The 15328-nt window shown below is 33.7% G+C and overlaps 1 protein-coding gene across 3 annotated transcripts in view; it reads left to right on the forward strand.

The window, feature by feature from the left end:
- LOC135193353 (angiotensin-converting enzyme-like) overlaps positions 1 to 13000 on the forward strand; it is a 40188-nt gene extending 27188 nt beyond the window's left edge. For 2 of the 3 annotated variants that reach the window (XM_064215270.1, XM_064215272.1), the window contains exons 2-12: positions 5884 to 6105; positions 7330 to 7585; positions 7714 to 7857; positions 9042 to 9233; positions 9380 to 9647; positions 9895 to 10019; positions 10627 to 10754; positions 11359 to 11573; positions 11803 to 11943; positions 12309 to 12484; positions 12881 to 13000. In XM_064215270.1, coding sequence (XP_064071340.1) covers positions 5884 to 6105; positions 7330 to 7585; positions 7714 to 7857; positions 9042 to 9233; positions 9380 to 9647; positions 9895 to 10019; positions 10627 to 10754; positions 11359 to 11573; positions 11803 to 11943; positions 12309 to 12484; positions 12881 to 12945 — 1932 coding nt within the window. In that variant the 3' untranslated portion in view covers positions 12946 to 13000. Of the gene's footprint in view, positions 1 to 5883; positions 6106 to 7329; positions 7586 to 7713; positions 7858 to 9041; positions 9234 to 9379; positions 9648 to 9894; positions 10020 to 10054; positions 10180 to 10626; positions 10755 to 11358; positions 11574 to 11802; positions 11944 to 12308; positions 12485 to 12880 lie in introns of all 3 variants that reach the window. The other variant, XM_064215271.1, reaches the window with a different exon arrangement.
- Positions 13001 to 15328: the final 2328 nt, after the last annotated feature.

Here is a 15328-nt window from a genome sequence, read left to right on the forward strand (position 1 = left end):
CTTCTGATAACACTAAAACGTGCCTGTTAATATGACTTAGCTCCACTCCCAGCTCGGCGAGGGATTCTTCGCTCTCCGCCCCGCCGTTACCGTTACGTTGTCAAGATAGTTTCGAAAAAACTAGAATTTTATAGAACAGGCTTATAATAGGCATATAAATAGGCCTAGCAGATCTAGTAAGAATGTCTAGGTCAAAGCACTTGATGTAGTTTTAAAGTCAAGGCTCCAGGATAATACCTAAGAACAATATGATTTTAGAAATGACATCAACTAACCATAAGTATAGCTGTAATAAAGAAACTATTTATTTATTTAAAAGCACAAAACGTACATATAAATTATTTACAAAAATAACTAACATAACAATTATAAAATGTTTAATATGCATGTCAATTACAAGTGTACACAGCACATCAAAAGTTAAAAGTAACAAAAAACCATAAACAAATTAAATAAAAAAAATGTCTGAATTAAATCATAATTGTTATAATAAAAACAGTTTTGGTTAAATTATATTATCTGATGTTGTCGAGAGTTTGAATTTTGTCCATAGAGTTGGTTTTAATGTACATAATTATCAAAAGGTTGCGAAACTGATGTTAGCATATAAATCTGGTAACTTCAGCTTGTCGATCAAGGACAATTCGATAGGTTTTGTAGTAGTCCTTTGTATATGACCGCCTGGTTGGGTACGATCCATTCTATAACCATTCTTTCGCCTATTATCAATACTTTATATTGTTGTATTGAAAAACTTATGAGCTGGTGGAATTTTGGTCACAAAGATTGTACTGAATGCGGAAAGAATGTCATATATTTTTTGCAGAGCACTTCCACGGGCGAAGGATTTCCTTATTTATTTCTTTCTTAAATCAAAACCAAACCAGAGATTTTATTAGACTCTCGCTATTCATGTAAACTGTCAATACTGTTTTATCTGGTTTTTCATTAATCTACAATATGAGTTTTCTATGTAGTTCTTGATCAAAGTTATTTCACGTTGGACACACATGGCTATTCCATTGTATACTTTGTTCTGTCTTGTAACGTTATAAGCTACTAGAGCTTATCCTTATTATGTCCATTTGATTCAGGCTTAAAAATGCCTTGCTCATTACTATAGTTTATGTCCATTGTAAATTCTCGCGACAATTTTCTATAAAAAAGGTTATTTTAAATTCGACTAGAAGTTCCAAAGATTATGAAGTATGATCTCGGGAACAACCGTTCCCGAGATCATACTTCAGCTTATGACATTAATATTAAATATTATTTCTAAGGTGGTCATATTTTAATGGAAAAACTAATTAATTTATTATACCCAAGAAGTTGAGAGCATGAACAATAATAAAGCAATTAAATTAAAGAGGACACGAACGCTTAGTCAGTGGATTTCATTAATAAATTAATTAAAAAACAAAACATCGAAACATATCAAATTGCCAGACGAAAAATAAATGACAGACGACTTTTTTTAACATCGATTCATCATAGTCGCTGATGATTTAAAACCTGTCCTAATTAAATTGTCTTAATATTGTATCATCGATTTAACTCGTGTAGGGACTTCTTCCGTTGATGAAAGTCGCACCTCGTGTCTAAGGTACATTGATTCTTAAGAGCTGATTAAAAATTGATATAATATTTTTATGAAATCATCCTTTTAATATACACACAAAACACGTTATTGTCGAGAATAGAATATTCAATATGATCTATATTATTATACTAGCGATCAGCCCCGTCTCTGCATGTGCAATTTATTAATAACCCCATACCACTCAGGAATCATGTAGCTTTCTACCAGTGGAAAAACAAATAGAATTGGATTATTAGTTCCGGAGATTAAACCCAACATACAAACAAACAAATTTTACATTAACAATATTAATATAAAGTTGAAGAGTTTATTCTTGTATTTGAACCAGCATTTTATATATTACAGAGTTCAAATGATCTCGAAACTCTAGCGTGAAATATCAGAAGGCGACATTTTATGTTAGATACAATAACTAGCTGAACCTGTGGCTTTACCCGCGCGAAATTTTACCCCCTTAGGGGTGGGGGTAAAATCCGTTCTTAGCGATGTCTACACCCTATAAGGAACCTACCTGCTAAATCATCAGTTTGTAGCTATTATAGTTTCTGAGATTTCGTGATCAATCAGTGATAGAATATAAATACATAAAAATAAATTTGTTTTATTAAAATTTTTCGCTGCTTCAATATTATTATATATATACTGCGAAAATAAATATACTCATAAATAACTCGCACACGCAATATTGTTGTCATAAATAAAATGTTATATATTATATCTAGCTGCTCTTTCCGACTTAGAACGGTTAAATAAGAATTTTACACGTTATATACGCGTGTTATTGAAATAATTATAACGTAAGCATGGTTCTCAGTGTAACACAATCTTTATATTACTCGTTTGCATGTGAGCTTAACATAGCAGTAAAAAACGAAAGTCGTTGAAGACGATATGATCTCAGGACAACGACTCCGTATACCTCGACTATCCTCGACCGGTTCTGCAATAGCCAATTTTAAAGGTCCTTTACCTTGTTATACAAATCTTTTGACACTCAACTCGGACGCTAATATTACAACGCATATAATATATATATTCACTATCTGTGCCCGCGACTTTGTGCTCGATTGAATTTAACAAAAAACCGCTTTATACTAAATGCATATGTATGTAGACGCACCGTGTATACATACACATGCATTTAGTATAAAGCGGTTATTTTAATATAAGATCATCTTTTAAACCCACCCACCCACTCTTGACAAACCCACCAGCATTATGCGATTACTCTTATCACAGGGAATAATTGTGAACATTGACGACATTGTTGCTTTACGGGGAACGATACGTAGTATCCAAATGTTTTTCTTACAACAGATTCAGAAGAACTTGGTTTGGTAGAGATTGAATATTCAAAGTTTTTGCGATATACCATATTTTTATTCATTTACTTTTATTTTTGTTTCAATCTGAAATTACTGAACGTAACGGTCTGAGATTATTACCAATCGACGCGGAAGCGCTAGTAGATGTTTTTAGGCTATTCTTTATTTAAATTTCGTTGATCTTTTACCCTTTTCTTTCTTAATACCTGCTAAGTGGCTAAAAGCTAGTATTAGAACTATATTACCAAAATCCAAAATTATAATTCAATTCATATAAGAAGGCTCTTGCGTGCACTTTCGAATTGCCATTTCAGAAGATTGTATTAAATGTAAGCCAGTTCGGAATTCTACCGAGAAGAACCGGCATCGAAATCAGTTTTATTTATATTTTTTGTATTCTTCATATAATCCTCTGTATTTATTTTTTATCACTTTTAATATTTTATCGAGTAATTAAAATATACTTCATTCAAGCAGGCTTTTACAAGCACTTTTGAATCGTCATTTAACAAACTGTTTTAAGTAAAGCTACCACCGCACCGGTTCGGAATGTAGATTCTACCGAGAAGAACCGGCAAGAAACTCAGTAGTTACTCTTTTTCAACATCTAATAAACACCTTTTGTCTTGTAAATAGTGCTCGTATTTTTTTAATTAGTACATGACGAATTTATGTAATGTTGATTCCTCTATCGGCACCTGATAGCGATGTGTGTAAGAAATTGATTGGATTTGCTAGAAGATTTTTTGGTTTTACGGTTGTTTGTCAATTTTACTAATTAATGTTAGACAATATTGATATTTATGTAAATGAAATAAGATATATATTAGAATGTAAATATGTGCATTAATCATTTGAATAGATAACGTAGACCTTGTAATGTCGTTTCGGTTCGACGCACACCGCCGACATGGCTTTTATGGTTAAATACGTGTTTATAATAATGTTGCAAACTTTTAAATGTCTACATCATTATCCAGCAATGAACTCTAAAATATTTATTTTATTCCTTTGAATTTGCCTTTAGCAACTTTGTTTGCCCTATGTCCGTTTTCTCCTTTAATTTCTCCCGGACCTTTCTGTCCTGAGTTTTTGTTATCCATCTCATCATTTCGGTCTGGATTTCATCGATAAGACAATTATACTTCATACTTTATTGTACATCACAAAGCGAAAGCAAAATAAAAACACAACATGGATACAGCCTAAATAGAAGTAGTATACAATTTTGGCAACCTTATCGCTAAATAACTATCTCTTCCAGGCAACCAGGATACTTAGTATATTATTACACACAATCATAAATTATTTATCGACAACAAAATGCTTAAATATTTACAATTAATTCAGATTGTGTTGTTAGGAACGTTTAATGCAGATGAAATCGCTTGGAGCGTATCATATTTAAAAATCTTTAATTAAATCACACATTAAGTCACTAAATTAAAAAGCATTAAGATTCATTTGCAAACTTTTTATTATTATGAGTTTATGTCAATTATTGACAATAACAAAACAATATCTTGAGTAATACGTTTATTTTTTATGACTTTAAATAAGTGTTTGAAAAGTTTATTTATATAATTAAAAGGCGTGTACAAGTAAGTAGATATTTTTTTATTGGTTTTGTTTTGAATGATTGCTGCAAACGCAACCCGTATATGTCTCGTCCTTAAACGTTATTTACAGATCTCTTAGGATGAATACAAGCTCGCCATGATCGCATTGTCAGATCAAATCGGTCTTATTCGTAATTTATTCTACTAATATTGTTAAAGTAAAATCAAAACCGGTTGGAACAGAGAATGCTTGTGCAGTATATTTAATTTAAATAATTAATTCTTCTAATAATTTTATATTTATTGTTTTAGATATATATTATTTTGTATTATTTCTTCTCATGTCAATTAAAACTACAATATTTTAAATAGTTCTTTTCGAGCATACAAGTCATAACAAAATAAAAAAATATATATATTACTGAAGATTACACGCTATATAGAGAGGTAAATTTGATTGAACTTTTACAAATGTTATGTTATGAAAAAGTTTTTTATGAATATATTACAATATCGAATATTAAAATATTTAGTATTTGAATGTTAGTAAAAACACAAGTGTTGATAAAAATGTATGAAATTAAGTTGCAATATTAGACTCACACGCTATCAGATTAAGTTAAATGAAAGGTTTTTAAAATATCGGCAACATAAATTCGATGTATTTGTAACACAACCTCTTTGCATTATAATTTTCTACAATAATAAACAAAATTTTAACAAAAAAAAAATCTTGAATTATATCCTTTCCAATAAAAAAAGAATCATCAAAATTGGTTTTCTGATATTGAGTTATTCGTCCATTTGTCGCGCGCATACTTAATGTAAATTTAAGACTTATTTGGTTTTCTTATAGATGCCATTATTAGAACTGGTCAAAATGAGACTACATGAGAGGCACTAGCTTTCAAATAAAAAAAAGAATCATCAAAATCGTTTCACCCAGTCGAAATATCTATGGCAACGAACATAAAAAAATTACAGACGAATTGAGAACCTCCTCCTTTTTTGAAGTCGGTTAAAAATAATTTTGACAGAAGGCGTGATATAAAAGATGTAATATGAACTATAAATAAGTTCTCGTTGTCTAGGTATATTTTAAAATTAAAACCAGTAACCAATATCGTGTAAAGTTAAGCCGTGTCGCGGTATCTTGGTAGAATGTCACGTTTGATTTAGTGACAGGTTAATGTATAACGCTATAGGTTTGTATTTATCAAAATTGTATATAATAGGTATTTTGGTTTTTTGCAGCTTTATTTAGTATTACAACCAGAAAGCTATTCGTTAACGAAACCCTTGAGACACTTTAAGCCTTTGGCTGCTGGTTCCTTGCCTTGTATTGCCTACAATTTTTTTCCATAAAATGTATATTAAATATATTTTTTTTAACTTTCAGACAATGTTGAAGATCGGCGGCGGCGCGGTGCTGATCGCCGCCATCGTGGCCGTATTCGTGGTCGCCACACAAGGCCGAGATCCGGACTTGGAGGCCTCGGAACAGGAAGGCAGAGAGTATATCATACATTTGGACAAAATGGCCGGTATTAGGAAGAATAAAGCCAGTCTGGCCGAGTGGGCGTACACATCTAATATCACAGAGGAAAATGAAGTGAAAAGGGTATGTTTACAGTAATTTTAGGTATGAAGTAAAAAGTACTAAGTAGTCTTTTCCTAAGGAGGAAAAAAGAGGTTTAGTTTCAAACATACTGTTCCTTTGTTTGTTAGTGGTTAACGTGGTTCACAATTTTATGCAGCGCTTACAGATTTTCTAAACATTCAATGGCAATGAGATCAATTATAAACATAGATTAAACTTCGGTTAAGATTTACATGCTCTATCCTGTGGGTTCTTAGTTAGGTAGACAACCACAATTCACTGTTGGATATGGGTCTCTCCCAAAGTGTGCCAAAGCTCCCGGTTTTCCGCCTTCCGCATCCATTGGGGTCGCGTCCAACAATGCGTTTGCCGATCCGCGGTCTTCACTCTAGGAGTCCTTTGCTCGGACGGCCTTCCATATACGATAATACGGAACACTGTATTCGATTAGAATTGTTGTATAAAAATTTGTTTTTTAGACAGAGGGTCTAGATATATAGACCATAAAAATAGATTATACTTTAACTACTTCAATTACGTTTCATTTATTGTAATTGGATTAAACACAATACGCATAATCAGCGTAATTTGAGAGTATGAGCAATCTGGTTTTTGTTGGATGGCTAATAATTTGATTATTAATAGTGATGATAATACTAATACTACTATTTTTGATACCATTGAATTTACTTTTAAAGCTTGCAAACATGTTATATTGCTTTAATGTGAAATTGTATAAAGATAATTTAGATTTTTTTTTCACTGTCAATAAATTCTCATTAGCAATTGTTTTAGGAAACCTTTGCTCCAGAGCCGTATTTATCTGGTTGTATCGGATTTTCGTCTGATTTTATCACAATCAAAATTGTGAGGTATTAGAAAGTGCTCACACAGTTGATCAGACCTAAATTTAAGGGATCTTAATTAGAATTCACCTTTTTTTATACAGCTTTCAATGAGGGTTTTGAATTATATATTTATTTTCAAAAAATTTACCTATATACTCGTCATTATGAATATATAAAAAATACACATATATAAAATTTCTGCCCGTTTCGCTTGTTATGGTTTAATAATCAAAGTTTGTTGAATCTTTCAAATCGCATTAAGAATTGTTGGTATATATGTATGATAATTAAATAAGATAAAAAAAATACAATAAGTAACGTACGTAAAAATTAAAAGCACAGATTTAAATATTTAGTTCATAAAAAGAAGATTAAATGACTCAATTAATTGTTTCAGATACAAGTTCAACTAGAACTGTCGAAGCAAGAGAAGCAAGCGTGGGAAGAGACGAAGATGTACAGATGGCAAGACTTCCAAGACTTTTCTCTTCGGAGGATGTTCAAGAAGTACAGTCAATTGGGCGTATCAGCGTTGCCCGATGAGAAATACAAGCTGTTAATGCAGTGTGTCTCAGGAATGGAGTCGAATTATGCAACTTCTAAGATATGCGATTATAAGAATGCCACCAAATGCGACTTAGCTCTAGAACCAGGTAAATTAAATAACGTTATATAGTTATATATTTTGTTTAATAATTACATCACCATAATTAAATGAATGTTTCAAATAATCGTTCAACTGTCTACGTTCAATATAACATTTTTTATTTTATGTTTTTAGATATAACAGAGATCTTTGCGAAGAGTCAAGACCCTGAAGAGCTGAAGCACGCTTGGTTAGAGTGGCATAATACAGCTGGGTCGAGGGCTAGAAACAATTTCACACAGTATGTGGAATTAGACAATGAAGCAGCAAAACTAAATGGTGAAATTACTATACTAATAATGTAATCTACTTCTTGGCTATTTATAATAGATAGAACAATAAATAGGGTTATAAATAAATCGCCCGATAAGTTTTAGTTTTTTAAACGATTAATTATATTAACAATATTAGTTTCGTCAACCTGGATGAAATTTGGGACATTGGACAAAATCGATTGAAAACTTTTTTTACATTAATGATTGAACATAAATGTATCGTCTGGTCTATCGGTGTATCGTTCATAATTTATTTTTATGATATAAGTAGGTGAAAGGACATATGTGTCACCTAACGGTAAGTGAGCAATGCCCATAGATATTGGCGCTGTAAGAAATATTAACCGGCCTTACTTCACCTTACTGTAACCCACGTTGGAAACTAAAATGTTATATCTCTTGTTAAACTGATTTACTCACCCATTAAACCAGAACACAACATGGCTAAGTATTGCTGTTTAGTGGAATATGGAATGGAATATCTTGAGAGTGGATGGTAGGTGGTAGGTGAGAGAGCCCTGTCTGGGCTTGCACAAAGCCCTACTACCAAGTAAATATTGCTTTTGCATAGTATACTATGGCAGCTAAGGCACTTAAGTTGTTTTTATCCGTTGTATAAGTACGCCCACCCAAGCGGCTATGTCGGACCAGGCGGTAAAACTTGTTTAATAAGTATACGCATATGGTGAATACATTCATTACGTGCTTGATTGGGTAATCAGAACCTGATCCTGAGTCGGTCTGTTTTGTTGTTTTAATAACTTAAATATCCGGTCTGCAAAGATGATACGTGGGGTGTATTAATAATTCCATCAGATAGTCTCAGCAAAAACCCAAAGATACTATTTCGAAATTATATCAAGTAGTACCACTTATTTGTAAATTCTTAATACACGTGATACGGAGTAGTGTGAGAAAAGAGATATTACGTCATTTTTATAATGGAATATTTACGACGAGACTTTCCAAGAAGTTCAAGTACAGATTCATATAATTTGCTATTAACTGCTAAGTGAATCGTATGAGCTCATTTTACCGTGACTTATATGGGCAAAAATCACGCAAAATTTTATTGAAATGATATTTATTTTTAAAATATTATTTTTTGATAAAAGAGCATATAAGCGAAAAAAGAAATACCAGTATTCATTAAGATTTTATTTAAGATACATTAATGTTTTTATTCAGGTTTCAAAGATGTCGCCGAATGGTGGCAATCGGAATATGAAGTTCCTGATTTCGAACAACAATTAGCAAAGTTATGGGAGGACGTCAAACCATTGTATCAGCAACTACACGCTTATGTGAGAAAACGCCTTCGTGATAAGTATGGAGAAAATATAGTTTCAGCTAAAGGACCAATACCTGCACATTTGTTAGGTATGTCAATATAAGTAAAAAATATTTGTTAAATTCTAAGGTTTGATTTACTCATTTTTTTTCTGCTTATTATTTAGTAATTTTAACATTTACGCCGTTAGAGAGAAGGGAGTTTAGAAGAGAAAAATAATAAATTAATCTTTCAGGTAACATGTGGGCACAAACTTGGAACAACATCGAGTCCTTCACTCGTCCATATCCCGATAAGAAAGAAATCGACATAACGAAGGCGATGAAAGATCAAAATTACACACCTCTGAAAATGTTCCAGATGTCAGATGAATTCTTTAGATCTCTTAATTTGACAGCAATGCCTGAGAAGTTCTGGAACAATTCTATTATTGAAAAGCCGACCGACAGGGAAATAGTCTGTCATGCGTCAGCTTGGGACTTCTATGATGGAGAAGATTTTAGGTAATAACGCTTATCTACTTCTTATAAAGGTTGGATAATAGTAAAACTTTAGTCCGAAGATATTTTACATTTGCTTATAACGCTAGAACACGCCTTAAATGCGAATTTATTATTGCTCGAAATAAAGATGGATCTGCTTGGCTTCAGCCTCTTCAGAAGTTCTTAATTGATTTCATTGAGTAGGAAAAAAGGTGGCGGTATAAATGTTTTCCAAATTTTTTCTTAACATGTCTGGCTTAATTTGAAGGATCAAACAGTGCTCAACAGTTGATTACGAATATTTCCAAACGACACATCACGAAATGGGCCACATACAGTACTTCCTACAGTATAAACATCAACCTGTGGTATTCAGAGATGGAGCTAACCCAGGTAATTTAGATTGTAATTTTTGTTTCTAAATCCAGGATCAAAATGTGCACATCAGTGAATAAGGAGCATTTGAGGGTAGTCCATCATGAAATGGGTCATATCCAGTATTACTTGCAGTACAGAGATAAGCCAGTAATTTTCAGAGCTGGTGCAAATCCAGGTGACTTTTGGAGTCGTTACTAACTTAACATACTAAAACCGTAACATGTATCATTTAAATTTTAATTTAACAATATATGTTATGATGTTCAAGAAAAAAATACATGACGTCTTTGAAGTTTCTAGTCTATACAATGTGGTCAATGTTTGCATAAAACTAAACTATGCCATTTTCATTATGTTCCACAGTCAGCCATAATCACCTGAACTAACATGATAATTTCGTGAGAAAACGCTCGTACGTTATATACGTAGTACCGTGCGTATTCATGACACTAATATTTGTGTTAATGTTATACATAAACAAGTACAGTTTTTTGTTAACCATGCTAAATATATTCTACCATCGATCCGATACAAACTATTTGGTATTAGATTGTATTTTGAATATATGTGCATTCGAAGCATTCAGTCAGAACTCATTTCAAATTCCTCATTTTTCTTTCAGGTTTCCATGAGGCTGTAGGTGATACGATAGCTTTGTCAGTATCTTCGCCGAAACATTTGAGACGCGTTGGTCTGGTTAGTGGAGATGCTGAAGACGAACAGACTGAAATAAATCAACTATATAAAATGGTTAGTGTATCTTATCTCTTAACTAATTAGCTACCTATCATTAATAAAGAGATGCACTTTTTCTGTATATACCTTAACATGAATTTGAAGAAGCAGAAGTACAATTGTTACGTCAAAATAATAATAAAGAAGGAATATTTTTAAAGTCGTAAGAAAAAGCAAAGTATAATAGTTTATCCGACACAAGTCCAAGCACCAAATACATTTTAAACAGGAAATTTAGTACATGAACACCCAGCTGAGAAGACCAGATTTCAACCGTCGATATATGGTTCAGAAGGCACTTCGGCATTTCCTTCAGTATCTTTCATTTTATAAGTATTTCATCTGATCTATTTATGACTGCTATGAACATTATTTTTTTTATTATCCGGTATGATTTTGCCTTTTCAGGTAACTGTAACAGTATGTACTTACCGAGTACTGTAAGTTACAACTTTGGTGGAAATCGTCTTCTGTTGAGAAGGAAAATTATATTTGTATTATTCAAATGGCTTAAATTGAGTTATTTCTATGGCCCATAACGTGAGACGAAAGTCTCAAAATGTCATCGCCGCCAAGTAGAAAAGATCGTAATAATAAACACACTCATCCTTACACGCAGGGCATTGACAAGATCGTGTTTCTGCCGTTCGCGTACACCTTGGACCTGTTCCGCTACGGCGTGTTCCGCGGCACAACGAGCGCGGACGACTACAACTGCCACTACTGGCGCCTTCGCGACGCGCTGCAGGGCGTGGAGCCGCCCGTGCCGCGCTCCAAGGACGACTTCGATGCCGCCGCTAAGTACCACGTGTCCGCCGACGTCGAGTACGCCAGGTGAGACCAGGGGACTAAGAAAGGCATACTCATTTCTTATTAATATACGAGAGTTAACAAGCAAATCGGCCACCAGCGCGTATATTGACAAAACCCTCTAAGCGCTATCAATCAAAGGATCTACTGTGTTATATTTCTTGAGCGTGTAATAATTATATTGGCGCAATGATAGAACCGAAGAATAGAATTAAATTTATTAATATTCATAGTCATTATATGTATATTGCAGATACTACGTGTCGTTCATAATTCAGTTCCAATTCCACCGCGCTCTATGTCAGCTCGCCGGGGAGTACGTGCCAGAGGATCTCACCAAGAAACTGGTTGACTGTGACATCTACCAGAGCGTCAATGCTGGAAATGCTCTCTCGTAAGAATTTTGAAAACTTTAGTTTTACATCAAATTATATTATTCTAAATTTAAAAAAAATGAGCTATGTACCTCAGGCAATAATTTTCTTTTAAGTTTGTTAACACGTAATTAGAAAAACACATTTTATTCATAATTATGCTGTCATTAGTCTTCGAAATAGACTTTTTGACCATATTTCATTTGAGCCCAACGTCTAAGTCCGACTTTTTCGATAAATAATAGGTAACTTCAAAATTATAGTATCTTTAAACGAACTTTTGAGAATTCTATCCTCTATCTCTGCAGTAAGCACAAATCTTATGACAAACGTTATATGAGAACTTAACGCCTCACATTAAATACTTTTATTGTTATATTTACAGCAACATGTTAAAGATGGGTTCGTCGAAGCCGTGGCCGGATGCGATGGAAGCATTGACTGGTCAGCGTGCCATGAGAGCGGACGGACTGCTGGAGTACTTCCGACCTCTGCACGAGTGGCTGCAGGCAGAGAATCAGAGGACTGGAGAGTTTATCGGCTGGGAGCCCAGCAAAATACGTATGTGTTCAGTATTTTTTATTGTATTTAGGAAATTTAAACAAAAATGTTGCCTAAATGATTGGGCTGATATCTTAGATTCACTTTGATTGCTGGTGACAATAATATACGATTTTTTGCTGTTTTCTATGGCATTTTTCCAGATCCAGATCCAGATATAAAAACGACTGCATTACATACATTAACATATACATTATACACACACACACATATATAATATACTTCGCTCTTAATTTAAGTCTTGGTTCGGGTCCAGGATACCACTTTGTCAAATTTTCGTATAAGCGGTTCATTGGCATAGTCGTGCTGAGCCAAAAAAAATCAAACATAATTATTATCATATTTATAATATTAATAGTATGAGGTACAATAATGAGGACATATGTGGTGTTGCAGAATACTGCACGGCGGAGCAGCTCGCCGCGCTGGAGCAAGCGCAGCAGGACGGCAAGGACACGTGACAGTACTTATTTAGGATAATAGAACAGTATTCATAATAAATGTTTTTGTAATATATTTCAACTGTTTCATTTCTTTCAAATTGACGCACATTCATATGACACGTTATGTAAACAAAGCCTAAAAACTTGGTCACGAAGTTAAGCTCTTATTGGTAGATGTAAGTAGTTAAGTATAACAGTGTTGTACTATGAATGAATATATATTAATCAATTAATATTTGTTTTACATAATTGAGTAGAGCTATTAGCAAATCTCATTGAATATGTAAATCTAAGGATTGTTTATGTTCACTCCTCCTGCCCTTGGAATATAGTACAGTATTTATAGTTTGATCAGAGATTACAACAGTTATTCATATTTTAAACTTCTTTCTATCTTTAAGTTGCTCATCAACTTTTAATGATATTTATTAATAAAAGTAAAATAACAGCATTTCAATTCGTAGCAACACATCTGCACGCCATCATTACATCGTAAATCACTCCAAGCGCATACCGCATCTATGCAAAAAAACTGTGTATTTGAAACAGATGATAGGCTCTGGAAGGAGTTGTTTTTTGTCACAGAAACTTTTGTATATATACTTGAAACATTTTTCTAATAAACATTCCACGATCCTGCTCACTACAAAATAGACGTTTTATTATACTGCCACACTCCTCTAAAAATTCATTATTTTTATTGTAAATTAATTCGGTTAATTAGTTGATCGGATAAATGGTAGTTGATCAACAGTGCGTATACACATTGGAGCTGTAAGAAATATTAACCATTCCTTACATGACCAATCTTTGGAGCTAAGATATCAATTTTGTTGATTTCTTCGTTTGAATGAAGTAAGATGTGTAAGTAAGGCTTGTTATCGTGTAACTCCCTTTGAGGTGAAGATTTGGAGCTTACTCCACCACGCTAGTCCAATGCGGGTTGGTGGATAAACATGTTGAAAATGTTATTTTATACTTCGGTTCACGATGTCTTCATGATACTTTTTTTTAGATGAATTATAAATACAAATTAAGCATATGGAAATTTAGTGGTGCTTGCTTGGGATTAAGCCCGCAATCATCAGTTAAGATGCACGTGTTCACAGTAATAAATTGAGGCTATTTCATGAGGTGAACATAAAATATCACTGGAAAAGAAATAGTTCTTACTTTAATTACGATTTCTTATCTCAAAAAATATCAACTAAAACGACGACTTCAGATGATTTATTTTTCCTAGCATAAATTAATATCGATGTATACATAATATATTATGGTATATTTGTTAGGACCGCTAGCTTATAATACAATATTCAGTCAGGGTTTTTATTTTGCGCTACATATTTTTTCAATTAGAATTCAATTATAAAATAATAAATTCATAAAACCCAACCTAACCAATGTTATGAACTTTTCATAATTCTATGCGTTTTATAAACCGAGACCTCTGCCCATAGAAATTGTCGCGATTGTAACGCCACGCTATATGATAGCCGAGCCGAGTCGAACCGAGCCCAGCTAAGCCAAAGCCAAAGCCAAAATCAAAGCCAAAACCAAAGCCAAGCCAAAGCTATGTCACGACAGTTAGTGCTGGAACTGCCCGCGAAGCCGGCCTGTGACTATTAGTGACGTCACATCGGATTATACAGTGAGAGGAATTGAATAGCATGCCTTTGCCAGTCCAGTCATTCGCTATTTACGCAAGAAAGACAGTTGCCGATGGCAACTGTAGTAACAGAAAAGAAAATAAGGATGTCGCGATAGCAACGGGGTGAATAGAATATAACAGAGCTGTAAAAATATAAAAGATTACATAAAACATAACATAAACAGCCTGTAAATTTCCCACTGCTAGGCTAAGGCCTCCTCTCCCTTTGAGGAGAAGGTATGGAGCATATTCCACCACGCTGCTCCAATGCGGGTTGGTGGAATACACATGTGGCAGAATTTCGTTGAAATTAGACACATGCAGGTTTCCTCCCGATGTTTTCCTTCACCGCCGAGCACGAGATGAATTATAAACACAAATTAAGCACATGAAAATTCAGTGGTGCCTGCCTGGGTTTGAACCCGAAATCATCGGTTAAGATGCACGCGTTCTAACCACTGGGCCATCTCGGCTCAGATAAAAGATTAATAATACAAAATATATATCACAGGTAGTTGTTATTGCCTTTCGTTTCACGATAGTAAATATTAACCATTCCTTATATTTTCCATGCCTCGTCCATACCAACGGTGGGAACTAAGTTGTTATTTTACTTGAGCCTGTAGTTACACTGGCTTACTCACTTGTCATTCAATGTTGCCGGTGAAATAAATAATGCGTTCACACAAAGGCTTCATGCAAGTCCTTTTTTTATTAATATTAATCTGTATTTTACTAAAAACTAGCGAC

Source organism: Vanessa tameamea, chromosome 7 (genome assembly GCF_037043105.1).
Source record: "Vanessa tameamea isolate UH-Manoa-2023 chromosome 7, ilVanTame1 primary haplotype, whole genome shotgun sequence".
In the NCBI taxonomy this organism is placed as follows: domain Eukaryota; kingdom Metazoa; phylum Arthropoda; class Insecta; order Lepidoptera; family Nymphalidae; genus Vanessa; species Vanessa tameamea.